General features: G+C 40.2%; 2 protein-coding genes across 2 annotated transcripts; both read left to right on the plus strand.

Annotated features, from left to right (window-relative positions):
• The first annotated feature begins 258 nt into the window (after positions 1 to 258).
• On the plus strand, positions 259 to 729 carry LOC144640433 (uncharacterized). The gene has a single exon (XM_078499585.1). It carries the CDS (start codon positions 259 to 261, stop codon positions 727 to 729), a length of 471 nt encoding a protein of 156 aa, XP_078355711.1.
• Positions 730 to 9,998: 9,269 nt separating this feature from the next.
• LOC144640418 (protein dbl-1-like) lies at positions 9,999 to 11,363 on the plus strand. The gene is made up of 2 exons (XM_078499572.1): positions 9,999 to 10,292; positions 10,575 to 11,363. Exons 1-2 carry the CDS (start codon positions 10,085 to 10,087, stop codon positions 10,925 to 10,927), a joined length of 561 nt encoding a protein of 186 aa, XP_078355698.1. The 5' UTR covers positions 9,999 to 10,084; the 3' UTR covers positions 10,928 to 11,363.
• The last annotated feature ends 1,237 nt before the right edge of the window (positions 11,364 to 12,600 follow it).

Raw genomic sequence — 12,600 nt, forward strand, 5'->3', positions numbered from 1 at the left:
AAAGATGGTAGATTTGCAGCTCGGTGAATAAGTAGTAAAGATGAAATGCTCACGTGAGAGTGTCCCGCAATGACCATCGTGTTATGGAGTTCTCAAAGTTGGGTTGGCCTTTATTACATTTTACCCGTCGAAGGCTGTAGTTCAAACAGCCGAAAGCTCGTATTTTTAAAGTTTTTACATTTTAACCGTCGAAGGCTGTAGTTCAAACAACCGAAAGCTCGTATTTTTAAAGTTTTTAAACAAGTACACGGGTGCGCAATGGGCAGTCCAGTTAGCCCTGTCGTGGCTAATCTCTGTATGAAAGAGATCGAGGAAATTGCGGTTAACAGTTCATCCGTTCCTCCTAAAATCTGGAAACGGTATGTCGACGACAGCTTCTGTATCATCAAAAAAGACCATGTGTCAGCTTTCCATGACACATTAAATTCAATCGACGCTAACATTTCTTTCACCATCGAAACTGAATGTGATGGAAAGATCTCTTTTCTCGACACCTTAGTCACCCGAAGAAATTGTGCCATCGCTGTCGATGTTTACAGAAAGCCCACGCACACAGACAGATATCTAGATTATAATTCTCACCATGATAATAAACACAAGGCTAGCACGGCGGCAACTCTTTTACACAGAGCCCTAAATTTACCCAACTCTTCCGAAGGAAAACAACGAGAACTTAACCGAGTTCATTCAGCACTTGAATCTAATGGTTACCCATCGAAGTTCATTTAAAACATCCAGTCTAACAAAACCCGACCCTTGACAGTGTTGTCCCCGGAGGAACTTGTTGGAATATTTTTCAAGATGGTCGAGGCGCCCGAATCACACAAGTCATTCGCCTCTCTACCATACATTAAAGGCGTAACAAAACCTCTGACCCGTGTTCTCAAAAAGCACGATATCACAGTAGTAAACAAACCACTGACCACCCTCCAACAACAGTTCCCGGCTCCAAAATTTCGACCTTCTTTGGAATCGCAGACAAACGTTGTCTATAAAATTCCTTGTGCTGAGTGTTCATGGTGTTACATTGGTGAGACGGGCAGAGCCTTCAACACCAGGAAAAAAGAACACCTGAGAAATGTTAAAACCGCGGCAAAAGGTTCGAGAATCGCTAATCACGTCTGGTCCAATAATCACGCGATTGACTTTGATAATGCATCTGTCATTGACAAAGGCGGCTTTAGAACAAGAAAAACGTTGGAAGCGTGGCATTCGAAGCTAACTCCCAATGCGGATAACAATTCCTGTCCTCTACCTGGACAGTACAACATTCTTTTTCACAAATATTCTTAGTTATTAGCATTTTTATTTCGCAACTTCACACATTGCATAATATGTTGTATCCTGGCTGCGGTCCTTCAATATTTTTACATAAAAATAATCTGTGTGACCTTTGCTTTTTATTACTGTGTGATTTTAAAAATGTGAATGGGGAACGCACAATGTAAACTAGTTAACGATGAGAAGACACATTTCCCGTTAATGCTCGTTGCTCGGACCGAAAAGTCTGAAAAGATTGGGAAGCAACGACAAGCTGCCGGTATTTTCTTCTTCATATTTGGTATCTGATGACGTCATTATATCAGTGCTTTAGTTGATATGAGCTATTTTGTTGTTAACTAAAATTAGATAGTATACCATTCTCACTCATTAATTATGCCGCTCATTGTCCGGCGTGGATAAGGTATGGGGAAAGATTGTGGCCGAGGCAATGAGTGACAGGGTGAGAAAGCACTATAGTTGTCTATTACGTCGCCGAAGGGGAGGTGGGAGGGTCGAAAATTCGCCCGGACTTCCCGGCTTGCGTATCTCTTTCGAAATGCCCCGAAACTAAGCAAAGGGATCTTTAAATACGGCGATTGTGCACGTGGTGATTAAGCATTACCTAACACAACTATCTATAAACAAATGGGGTTATGTAATCCACCCACTTCTGAATTCCGCGTCATAATTATGAATGAGAATAGTATACCATTCTCACTCATTAATTATGCCGCTCATTGTCCGGCGTGGATAAGGTATGGGGAAAGATTGTGGCCTTCGGCTACTCACGCACCTTGCTGCTTCAGTACAAACTCAAAAGATCTTCACATTTATAGGAAAGAGTACCCCAAAAATACACCTTCTCCCCAAAACTCAAAAATCCCCTCAAACCCCAACCGGTATGCGAGAGGCCCGGCCAGGCTAGTGGGGCTACTTCCCTACATTCGATCGTGGCTTATAATGAGAGTAGGAGATTCAAGAAAAAACTCCTTAAAGAAATCGCCAATACCTAAGGCGGGCAGATTAAAACCATTGTTGTTACAGAAAGGAAAACGTAAGACAACAAACGAAAAATGAACAAAAGGGAAAAAACCCCACTAGCCAAGCCGGACCAGGAATCCGTCGTAAACGGATTATAGGGCGTAACTGAGATTACCCTTCTGATCGCGACAAGGCCAGTGGAGGGGGTGGACTGTTTAAAATTATTTTTTTTATAATATTTTGAATTTTAATTTTAAAACTTCTAGCTTGGGGAAAAATAAAGGATAAACATCACTTCCATATATCCCACGTTGTTCGTGTCTAAACGTGGATAAAACATTAAACTCCGTGGATGAAAACGGCCAACCGGCGAGCTTTGAAAATTTAAACACTGAACCTACAGAGATACACAGATCCATAAAACAAACATGCGTGATACCTGTCCAATAAAGTTCCGCACTGGGATGGGTTACGTAAGAAACCTTACGTAACCAACTCGTAAACACTTTAAACCTAAGCTCATTAACACTCTTACTGACACCAGTAAGCTCTGAAACAAATGTCCATCAATCGGCAACTACTTGATTTTCTTGACATGCAAGCAAAACAATTCCAGCCAGATATACCGTAACGAAACACTTAGCACACTAACAGTTAAAATACAGGGTGCCCCCCCCCCCCCGGAATGGTCGATACATGATTGTTGCCAAATACCCACAATACACAGTTCAAACTTTAAACAAAACCGACACAAGGCTCCTGCCAACTAAGCTCGACCCACGAGCCAACCTTTAGACTAAAACCGACACGGCGTGTAACAAATTGTGCTAAACGCAAGAGCAAACATTGAGCAACGTAAAGCCGACACACGGCATCTGACAATTTCTGCTCGACACACGAGCGAACGTTTTAGCTACAGCCGACAAACGCATCTGACAGTTTCTGCTCGACACACGACACACGGCATCTGCAAATTTCAGCTCGACACACGAGCGAACGTTTTAGCTGCAGCCGACATACGGCCTCTGCCAGTCTCTGCTCGACACACGAGCAAACGGTTAAGCTACGAGCAAACGGTTAAGCTCGAAACACGAGCGAACGTTTTAGCTACTACAGCCGACACACGGCGTCTACCAATCTCTGCTCGACACACGAGCGAACGTTTTATAGCTACTACAGCCGACCGGGCAGCCGACACACGACGCCGGCGTCTACCAATCTCTGCTCGACACACGAGCGAACGTTTTAGCTACTACAGCCGACACACGGCGTTTGCCAATCTTTGCTCGACACACGAGCGAACGTAAGCTACTACAGCCGTAACACATATGGTAATAAATTGCTATAAACAGAAGTACGTAGATATAAAACACACTACGGGATAAACAAACGGATAAGCAAGCGAAAAAGAAAAACACATAAAAATGTTTTAAAATACCGAGTAAACTATTGCTGTACGCGTTGTCCCGCTACTCCGGCATGATGTGGAACTTGCGAAGCGGCAGAGAATGGACATGCAGTGTAAATCTTCTAGTGAAACAGCAGAGGCAGGGTAGGTACAGCCATGAACTTGAGAAAATAAACGACGAAACAAACTAAAGCACGTGGTTGGGCTTCGGCGACGTAGCGCGAGAGTATACGAAAATTCGCCCGGACTTCCCGGCTTGCGTATCTCTTTCGAAATGCCCCGAAACTAAGCAAAGGGATCTTTAAATACGGCGATTGTGCACGTGGTGATTAAGCATTACCTAACACAACTATCTATAAACAAATGGGGTTATGTAATCCACGCACTTCTGAATTCCGCGTCATAATTATGAATGAGAATAGAGGAACTGTTTGTTCACATTGTTTTTTCGTGAAACTTCAGTGTACACTGTATTATGGGAAATTAATTGAATGTTTTGGTAACCTACGGAAAGTCTGAAAATAATTATGGTGTTAACATTTTATCATCCGCACTCGATTTTTGGAAGCGTTAAAAAAATTGCAAAGAAGCTCTCATTGGAGGGGAAGTCAGAAAAATATTAGCTTTATTCTTAATTTCTACATGTTGAGTTAAAAGTTTTTTTATTCGTTAACCATTCTCAAGTTCTACATCTTACGGTTTTGCAGTAAGAATTGAAATTCACCCCTAAAGTAATTTCTATAATAAATTTGAAAGTGTTTTCAGATTTACCCGGATTGGTGTACAAGAAAAACATTTTATCCATTAGGGACCTTCAGATTTGACTACGAGTACGACATCGAGTACGAGTACGACTTTGGAATTTCAACGCAATCATATCCCCCAAGCTATAACTCTTTCCTTTTGCTGACTAACACATAAATAAACGTTAGGGATGAGGCCCATACAGCCGGAGCTTATCCCGGTTTCCGCAGCATTAAGCGACTAGGAGTATTTCTACTCCCCCCTGGATGGGATGCTAGTCCATCGCAGGTTTACCCCCCAGCAGTAAATTCGCCGGTACCCATTTATACACCTGGGTGGAGAGAGGCACTGTGAGAGTAAAGTGTCTTGCCCAAGAACACAACGCAGCGCCCCGGCCAGGCCTCGAACCCGGGCCGTTCGACTCGGAGTCGAGCGCGCTAACCATTAGGCCACCGCGCCTCCCAAAGTGATTATAGGAGGCACACGAATTTGGTTTGAAAACTCGTACTCGTACTCAATCTCCTACTCGTAGTCCGATCTGAAGGTCCCTAATATTTTCAGGGGGCCGAAAACGGCGTCTTAAAAATGCATACACATTAGTATGGACTGGTAATTTTTAATCTTGTTCAATTTTACAAATCAGCTCCTTCGCATTACGTGTGAAAATAAAGAAGATGCGCATCAAGAAAATTGGCTCAACCTCAATAACAATAGGCTTTGTTCTACGACCTGAAAATGACCCTATATGGCCATTTTTGAACATGGCGGTAACAGCTTCAAAATTCTCGCAGGAGATTTGAACAATCGGCAAGACCGAAGGGTAAACAAATTATAAACGCGAAAGACTAGCTCTGCTAGTTGAAATATTGGCCAATAAATCTTACCCTCCTGCCGTTGTACCAGCCTTGCAATCAATCTGGTTTCATTAGCTGATTGAGGACATTGAGTGATCGTGGCAGCACTCACAATTATAGCATTAAGAGGTAGAACATAAGAGTCGTTAGGTCAAAAAGATTCTAATTTAGGTAAGCAGAATGATCAGTCGATGTAGCTTTCGTAAGCTTGTCTTTAATTTCGACGAAAACGGCACAATGAACGTGCAAAGCATTAGCACCGAAACAGAGCCCTGGCACTAGCACGTTGAGGAAAAAATCAAACTAAAACTAAAATTATGCACGAATGTCATGTGACCTTACAACGAACTTTGATGTAACAACATCAGATGTGACGCAAGCTGGTGTAAGAAAACGGTATCCACAATTGATTTTAGTTAGGTACTGCTCAAAGGGGGGGGGGGGGGGGGGGGGGAGAGTTCATTTTTATCCGAATTTAGGATAGGTGTGTGCCAAAAAAGTTCTGAAACCGTGAGCCTTTTCTCTATTTTTAAATGCTAAGGTAAGAGTTATCGTGCCGTAAGGGGTGATCTCGAAGGTCGTCATATCTATTAGAATGCACAATTGAGACGTAATGGTCGGGAAATGAAAAGGTGCGAAATTTGCGTGAAAAATACAAAAAGGGAAAAACAAGTTGTTGTTGTTGTTGTGGTTGTCTTGTTAGTGTCTCGTAAAGTATACTTTAGTTTTTTCGTTGTATGATGAGCCTTGCTCTATTGCTTGTTAAGAAAAAGTACAGCCGTTTTGCAGTAAGAATGCAAATTCATCCCCCACCTTACTCCAAAGTAATTTCCATCTATTATATGCACAATTTTTTACTACAGCTGTCAGCCAAACGTGAAAATATTTAGAAACCGATAAATTCGCTGTGAAGATAAACGCGACACTCGCATTTCATTGACCTCCACTCTGGTAGTATAAGACAATTTCGAAAGGTTAGATGTCCGCGGCGCGATTATCCCTGCTAGAGATCCAAGTTGATTCATTCGTTCTTAACTTAGAAGAATAAATCGTTGAGGGATTGGGTGTTAAATGACAATTAAGTTCCTAATGTGAAGTTAACCAGCAGGTACTTGTATGTCTTCCGCGATCACAGCACAAACAAAACAACAGACAAAGTTGCGAGACGCAAGGAGCAAGGTGTCTTTTCCGTCAGCGGCTGCTGCATGACGAGACTGCAAGGAAGACAAATTAGGCGAATGAATATAAGTCGAGTGCTTGGTTTCCAACGCGCAATTTATTTAAACACGAGATATTTTTGGCATTAATTTTCCTCTGGAGGTTCAAAAGGTTCAAGAATAGTTTTTCCGTAAATGCGATTGAGATATTATGTAACGGATATAGTATTAGTTTGGTACTTAAAATTTAACACGAACAAAAAGGCCATGGGTAATGGGTCTATATAAAGAAATCCTCACATGTCTTTGAGTAATTTATAAGTATTCGAGGGAAGCACTTGACGCTATCAGAAACTTGCCACGAACATTAAAAATATGAAGAGGCTGTTTCTGTTTCTCTCGCTTTTTGCCTCGCAATTGTTCCTCGCGACTCCATCGGTGATTAGGAAGGGAAGAACCTTTGTCTTCGGAGGTGGACAAGACCGAATCGGAATCCACTGACCGAAATACACACCAATTTCTTCTGTCAAATAAACACAACATCATGAAGGAAAAAAAAGGTCATGGGGAAGGGTCCTCATTGCAAGCAGAATGTAAGTTTGCAAATTGCATTGTTCTGTTTTATTGACGGTTTTTGCTGCAAATCATTCAATACAATGTAATAAGATTGGCTTTAAAGAGAGTTTTTTTTAGTGGTGTCTCTTTGGGGGATAATTTTCCATGCTGAACGTGTCAAAGATTGTAACATGAAACAAATTAGAAATAAATGACGATTCCCTGCGATCTTGTTAGAGAGAACTTTAGAAATAGCTTCCAGTTTTCAACGTGATTTCGATTTAGCTATTCAAAAGTATCATTGAAGTTGCAATTTACTGAATATTAACGATCGCTTTTTATTTGATATAGATCCCAACAACGCCCAAGCTGAAGTTCAAAACACTCCTCCAGAGAAGGCTGACCTCCAAGTTGATGCCTGCAGAAAGGTGGACATGATAGTCAACGTAGCAGATCTTGGCTTCTTGCACTGGATCATCGCACCTGCGAAGTTCAACGCATATCAGTGCAAAGGCAGATGCTCCCGAAAACAGCGGAAGTCTGTGAACCACTCCACACTCAAGGCTTTGATAGAGAAAAAGAAGGGCATCAAAACCAGTGGCGAGGCATGCTGTGTCCCCACCAAACTGCGACCGATATCTCTCCTTCGCATCGATAAGCGTGGATCGGTCGTAATAATGATATGGTCGTTGAAGAATGCGGATGCTACTAAAAGTCTCCAAATTTGATTCATTTGTGGCGTAACTTTAAATCCAAGATAGTTTCTATGATCTATGACTTGATTCATTTATAACTAAAATCCCAAGATAGTTTTTGAAAAAGATCTTTTGAAAAGGAAGCCACTTTCAGTTTTGTTTGTAATTTTAATATCGGGTAGTTTTAAATTGCTAAAAGAAAACAAAAAATAAGGGAGCGTTAATCGGCATAGTAGTTTTTGTTTTTTACGAATTTAATCGATATCCTTAGTTTATTTCTTAAATAGTGTTTTGCACAAAATGATTAGTACAATGTCTCTGTCATACATAAATCTACATAACAATCAACATTGGACTTCAGTGACTGAGCGCGAATTGAACCTGACCATTTAGTTACACTCTTGTATGGAATAAAGACAATAAAGGTTTTGCTTCGAGAGATTCTTTGTGATAAAATGTTTGTACTTTAGGTAAATGTTCGCTTTATTCAAAAACATCATCAGGATGTATGTATGTCATGAATTCTCCCGTTCGAAAAATAAAATCGCCGTGTAAAAGCCACGTCCACAATCACTGGGCTCACTGCAAAGAGCCATTTATTTTTTTATCCTCTTCTTCTGATTTCGTCAACTTCTCAGTTCAGATGTCGATTTGTTTTGTCCTTGATCACTGTTGAGCGTTGAATTGTCGACCACTCGTTCATTGCCGATAAAATTCGCGTTTTGCACTGAAAGTACAAGCTCAAACAACACTCAATTTCATCATTAAAAAAATTAAATGTGCCAAATTCTTGTATCGGACTGCTTCCGGACAGGCACATTGAAGGCATGTCATGGCATGTCATGGCGTCAGAAACACTGTCGACGACTCCCGCAATGACTATCGTGTTATGGAGTTCTCAAAGTTAGGTTGGCCTTTTGTTAAATAATCTGTTTGACCTTTGCTTATTATTACTGTGTGCTTCAATGTGAATGGGGAACGCACAATGTAAACTAGTTAACGATGAGAAGACAGCTGCATCGTTATTAAATACTCGTTGCTCAGACCGAAAAGTCCAGCTGGAAAGATTGGGAAGCAAAAACAAGGTGGTATTTTCTTCTTTATATTTGGTACCCGATAACGCCCTTATAACTGTGCTTTAGTTTATGTAAGCTAAGTTGTCTTTAATAAAGATCTGAAAGCGGGAAGAGGACGAACTATTTATTCACATTGTTTTTTTTTGTGAGACTTCAGTGTACATTGTATTATGGCATACTAATTGAATGTTTTGGTAACCTACGGAAAACTTAGTCTAAAGAGAATTATGGTGTTAACGTTTTATGACCCGAATTTATCTCATTATACAAACTTAACTTAGTCGGAGAGGACTAATAAATGGGTGAAACGTTTATTTTATGCTGCGATTGGAGACCACTCCATTTTTGCGGGAAGCGTAAAAATGTCGCAAACGAAGCTCTTATTGGTAGGGAAGTCAGATTGTTTAAGTAGCATAGAATATTAGCTATTCTCAACTTCTACAAGTTGAGTAAAATATTTTTTTATTCATTATCCATTTTCAACTTCTAAATCTTACGGGTAAAGCAGGATGTTGTCAAACATAATCGCATTTATTTAAATCCATGCACAATTGAGAAGTAATGGTCGCAAAATGGGGGACAGGAGCGATATTTTGCGGTAAAAACACATCTGTTTGCAGTAAGAATCGAAATTCACCCCCTTACCCAAAAGTAATTAAACGTTTTGTTTTCGACGACAGCTGTTAGCCTGTAATTTACCAAAACGTGAAAATATTTAGAAACAGATCAATTCCCTGTGAAGATTAACGGTTGAGATTGATTTGGCAATCGCGAAAGGGCAGATTTCCGCAATCAATATAATCTCTGCTAGCGGTCCAAGGAGATTCGTTTGTTCTTGTAAAGAATAAACCGCTAAGGGGCTGAGTGTAGAATGGCAATTGAGTTGCCTTCAGTTTAAAGTTTACCAGCAGCTACTTGTATGTTTTCCACAGACAAAGAAGGAAGAAACAGGCGGCTAGTGCGTAATACTGCATGACAAGACTGCAGCAATGACATATCAGCCCAGAGCATATCAGACATATCGCACAAATGAGAATATGTCGAGTGCATGTTTCGTCGCGTGCAATTTATTTAAGCCCATGGGATATTTTTGACATTTAATTTTCCGCTGGAGGTAGAAATGGTTCGAGAATAGTTTATCTGCCAAAGACCTCCCTAAATGCGATTGAGTTATCATGTAACAGATAAAGTATTAGTTTTGTTCTTAAAATACTTACACGCACAAAAAGGTCAATAATGGGTATTTGCCGTGCTATATAAAGAGAGCTTCACATGTTTTTGAAGTAGCTTATCGTTGACATTCGAACGATCTACTTGACGCTGTCAGAAACTTGCTTTGAACATTTTCACAATGCTGTTTCTGTTTCTCTCGCTTCTCGCCTCGCAACTCTTCTTGGTGACTCCATCGGTGATCAGAGAAGAACAAGTTGAAAATAAAGAAGAACCTCGGTCCTCGGAGGTGGACAGGACCGAATCGGAATCCACTGACCGAAACACTCCACTCTTTCTCCTGCCAATTAAACGCGAAATCATAAAGGAAAGAAAATGTCATGGGAAATGTAAGTTTACAAATTTTATTGTAATATAAAACAACGAAATATAATTGGCTTTAAAAAGAATGGTTTCTCTGGGGGCTATGGTCATCGATATCTGACAATTCGTGTCTAAGATTGAAACGAGAAACAAACTAGAAATAATCGCCGATTCCCTGCAATTTTGGTTGAGAAAACTTAAGTAAAAGCTTCAAGTTTCCACTGTGATTTTGATTTAGCTAGCCATGTATGTTTTCAGTTGGAATTCTGAATTTAACAATATTAACGATCGCTCTTTATTTGATCTAGGTCCTGGCGACGCCCAAGCTCAAGATCGTGACACCTCTCCAGGGAAGGCTACACTCCAAGTTGATGCCTGCCGAAAGGTGGACTTGTTTGTCGACTTTGCAGATCTTGGCTTGTATGACAGGATCATTGCACCTGCGTCGTTCAACGCCTATCAGTGCAAAGGCAAATGCTCCCCAACAAACCACTCGCTGCTCAAAGCCTTGATAGAGAAAAAGAACGGCAACAAAACCCATGGCGAGGCATGCTGTGTCCCAACCAAACTGCGACCGATATCTCTCCTTCAAATGGAAGAAAATGGAAATGTCGTAATGCGCAATTATGATATGGTTGTTGAAGAATGCGGATGTTACTAAAAGTCACCGCATTTGATTCATTTGTGGCATAACTGTTGGCATAACTAAAATCTCAAGATAGTTTTAATGATGGAAACCATTATAACAAGAAATGACATGTAGATCTCTAGCAAAAGGGGGCTCTTCAGTTTTGCTTGTAATTTTTATTTTTGGGTGTCTTATATTGCTAAAAGGAAGCAAGTTATAAGTAGCGTTTACTGGCATAATAGTTTTTGTTTTTGCGAATTAAAGCCATATCTCTTGTTGATTTCTGGAATAAAGTTTCTCATGAATGGATTAGTGCAATGTCAATGTTTTACTACAGAACAATCAACATTCGTCTTCGCAGAGCGCGAACTGAATCTGGTCATTATTGCTGTAGTTTCACAATACATTTTCTCTTGTAGTAAGACTTTTGTATGGAATAGTTAATGACAATAAAGGTTTTGCCATGGAAGATTCTGTGTGTTAAAATTATTGTACGTTACATAAATGTCCACTCGGCTAGCTACTAGTTGTAACAAGGATATTCGTTTGTTTTCAGTAGAAGAATAACGTACTGGCAGTCAAAGTACGCTCGGACTTCGTTCACCTTCTTTGTTTGGTGTTACTTAAAGAAACTGTTGGAAATCACTTAGCATAAGTTGTTACTGAATCGAGGGAATCTGCGAAGTCTGAAAAAAGAGCATAGCCGTTAGATAGGAAGAGGAATTTCATGTGCTGCCTTAGTTCTCTTTTCTAAAAATTCGCTATCGCTCGCAAGATATTGCAAGTTTACACTACTTTTGCGCAGCGCCTTAAGTCCCACTGTTGTAGGCTTCCATAGATAGTAAGAAACTAAAAGCGAAATTATGAAGCATAAAGATATCAACCCATCTCGATCTCATTGTGTGTTTCCGCGATTGACTTAACCTGCGATCAGGCTTTCTTTTTTTCGCCTGATCGCAGGTTACGATTGACTGGTCTGGCATGTGTTTTCAGATGAACTGCCAACATGTCCTGGGCAGTGCTAAAGTTCAGCAGTCCAATGTATTAAAAACACGGCTATAATGCAACAAAATGCGGAGGAATATTTTAGAGGCAGTAAAATTAAAGTTTGAGGTGTCAAGTAGTACGTATGGGACAATTAAAACACGCGTCTTCAATAAGAACAATCACATTTTTATGTATTATACTGTTTCTAAAATTGTCGATCGTCAGTTGTCCAGGGGGCAACAAATGTTGAGAGAAGAATTTTCTCCACATTTTGGTTACCTCCCGGACAGATCCACTAGCAGAGATTAAACGAGACTTGGTTTAATGTACTTGGCTCTCTGACCAACGCCAGGTGAGAGTATACACTCTTTTTTTATATGAGAACGTCTAATTTTTCGGCTGAGGCTGGACGTTCTTAACTTTTTCGAAGATTTCAGTCTAAAATATACTTCAAATGTTCTTATTTTTTAAATTTTAAAAACAGTGGTATTGCATTAAAATTCGGATTTCCTAACCTAAATGTACATTTTTATGTCAACTATGAGTGATGACAATGTTGGTTACTGGTCAGGATTTGAATGAAGATGTATTCATTTCGAACATATATTTGTCACTTACAATTTCAGCCTTGGGCACGTTCTTATGATGTTCTTTTAAAACTTTTGGCCTTTTTCAGCCTCGACGTTCTTATAAAAAAGGTTCTTATAAAAAAGAGTGTA

The sequence above is a fragment of the Oculina patagonica genome, unplaced genomic scaffold, assembly GCF_052425735.1.
Source record: "Oculina patagonica isolate OP01 unplaced genomic scaffold, crgOcupat unplaced3, whole genome shotgun sequence".
Lineage (NCBI taxonomy): Eukaryota > Metazoa > Cnidaria > Anthozoa > Scleractinia > Oculinidae > Oculina > Oculina patagonica.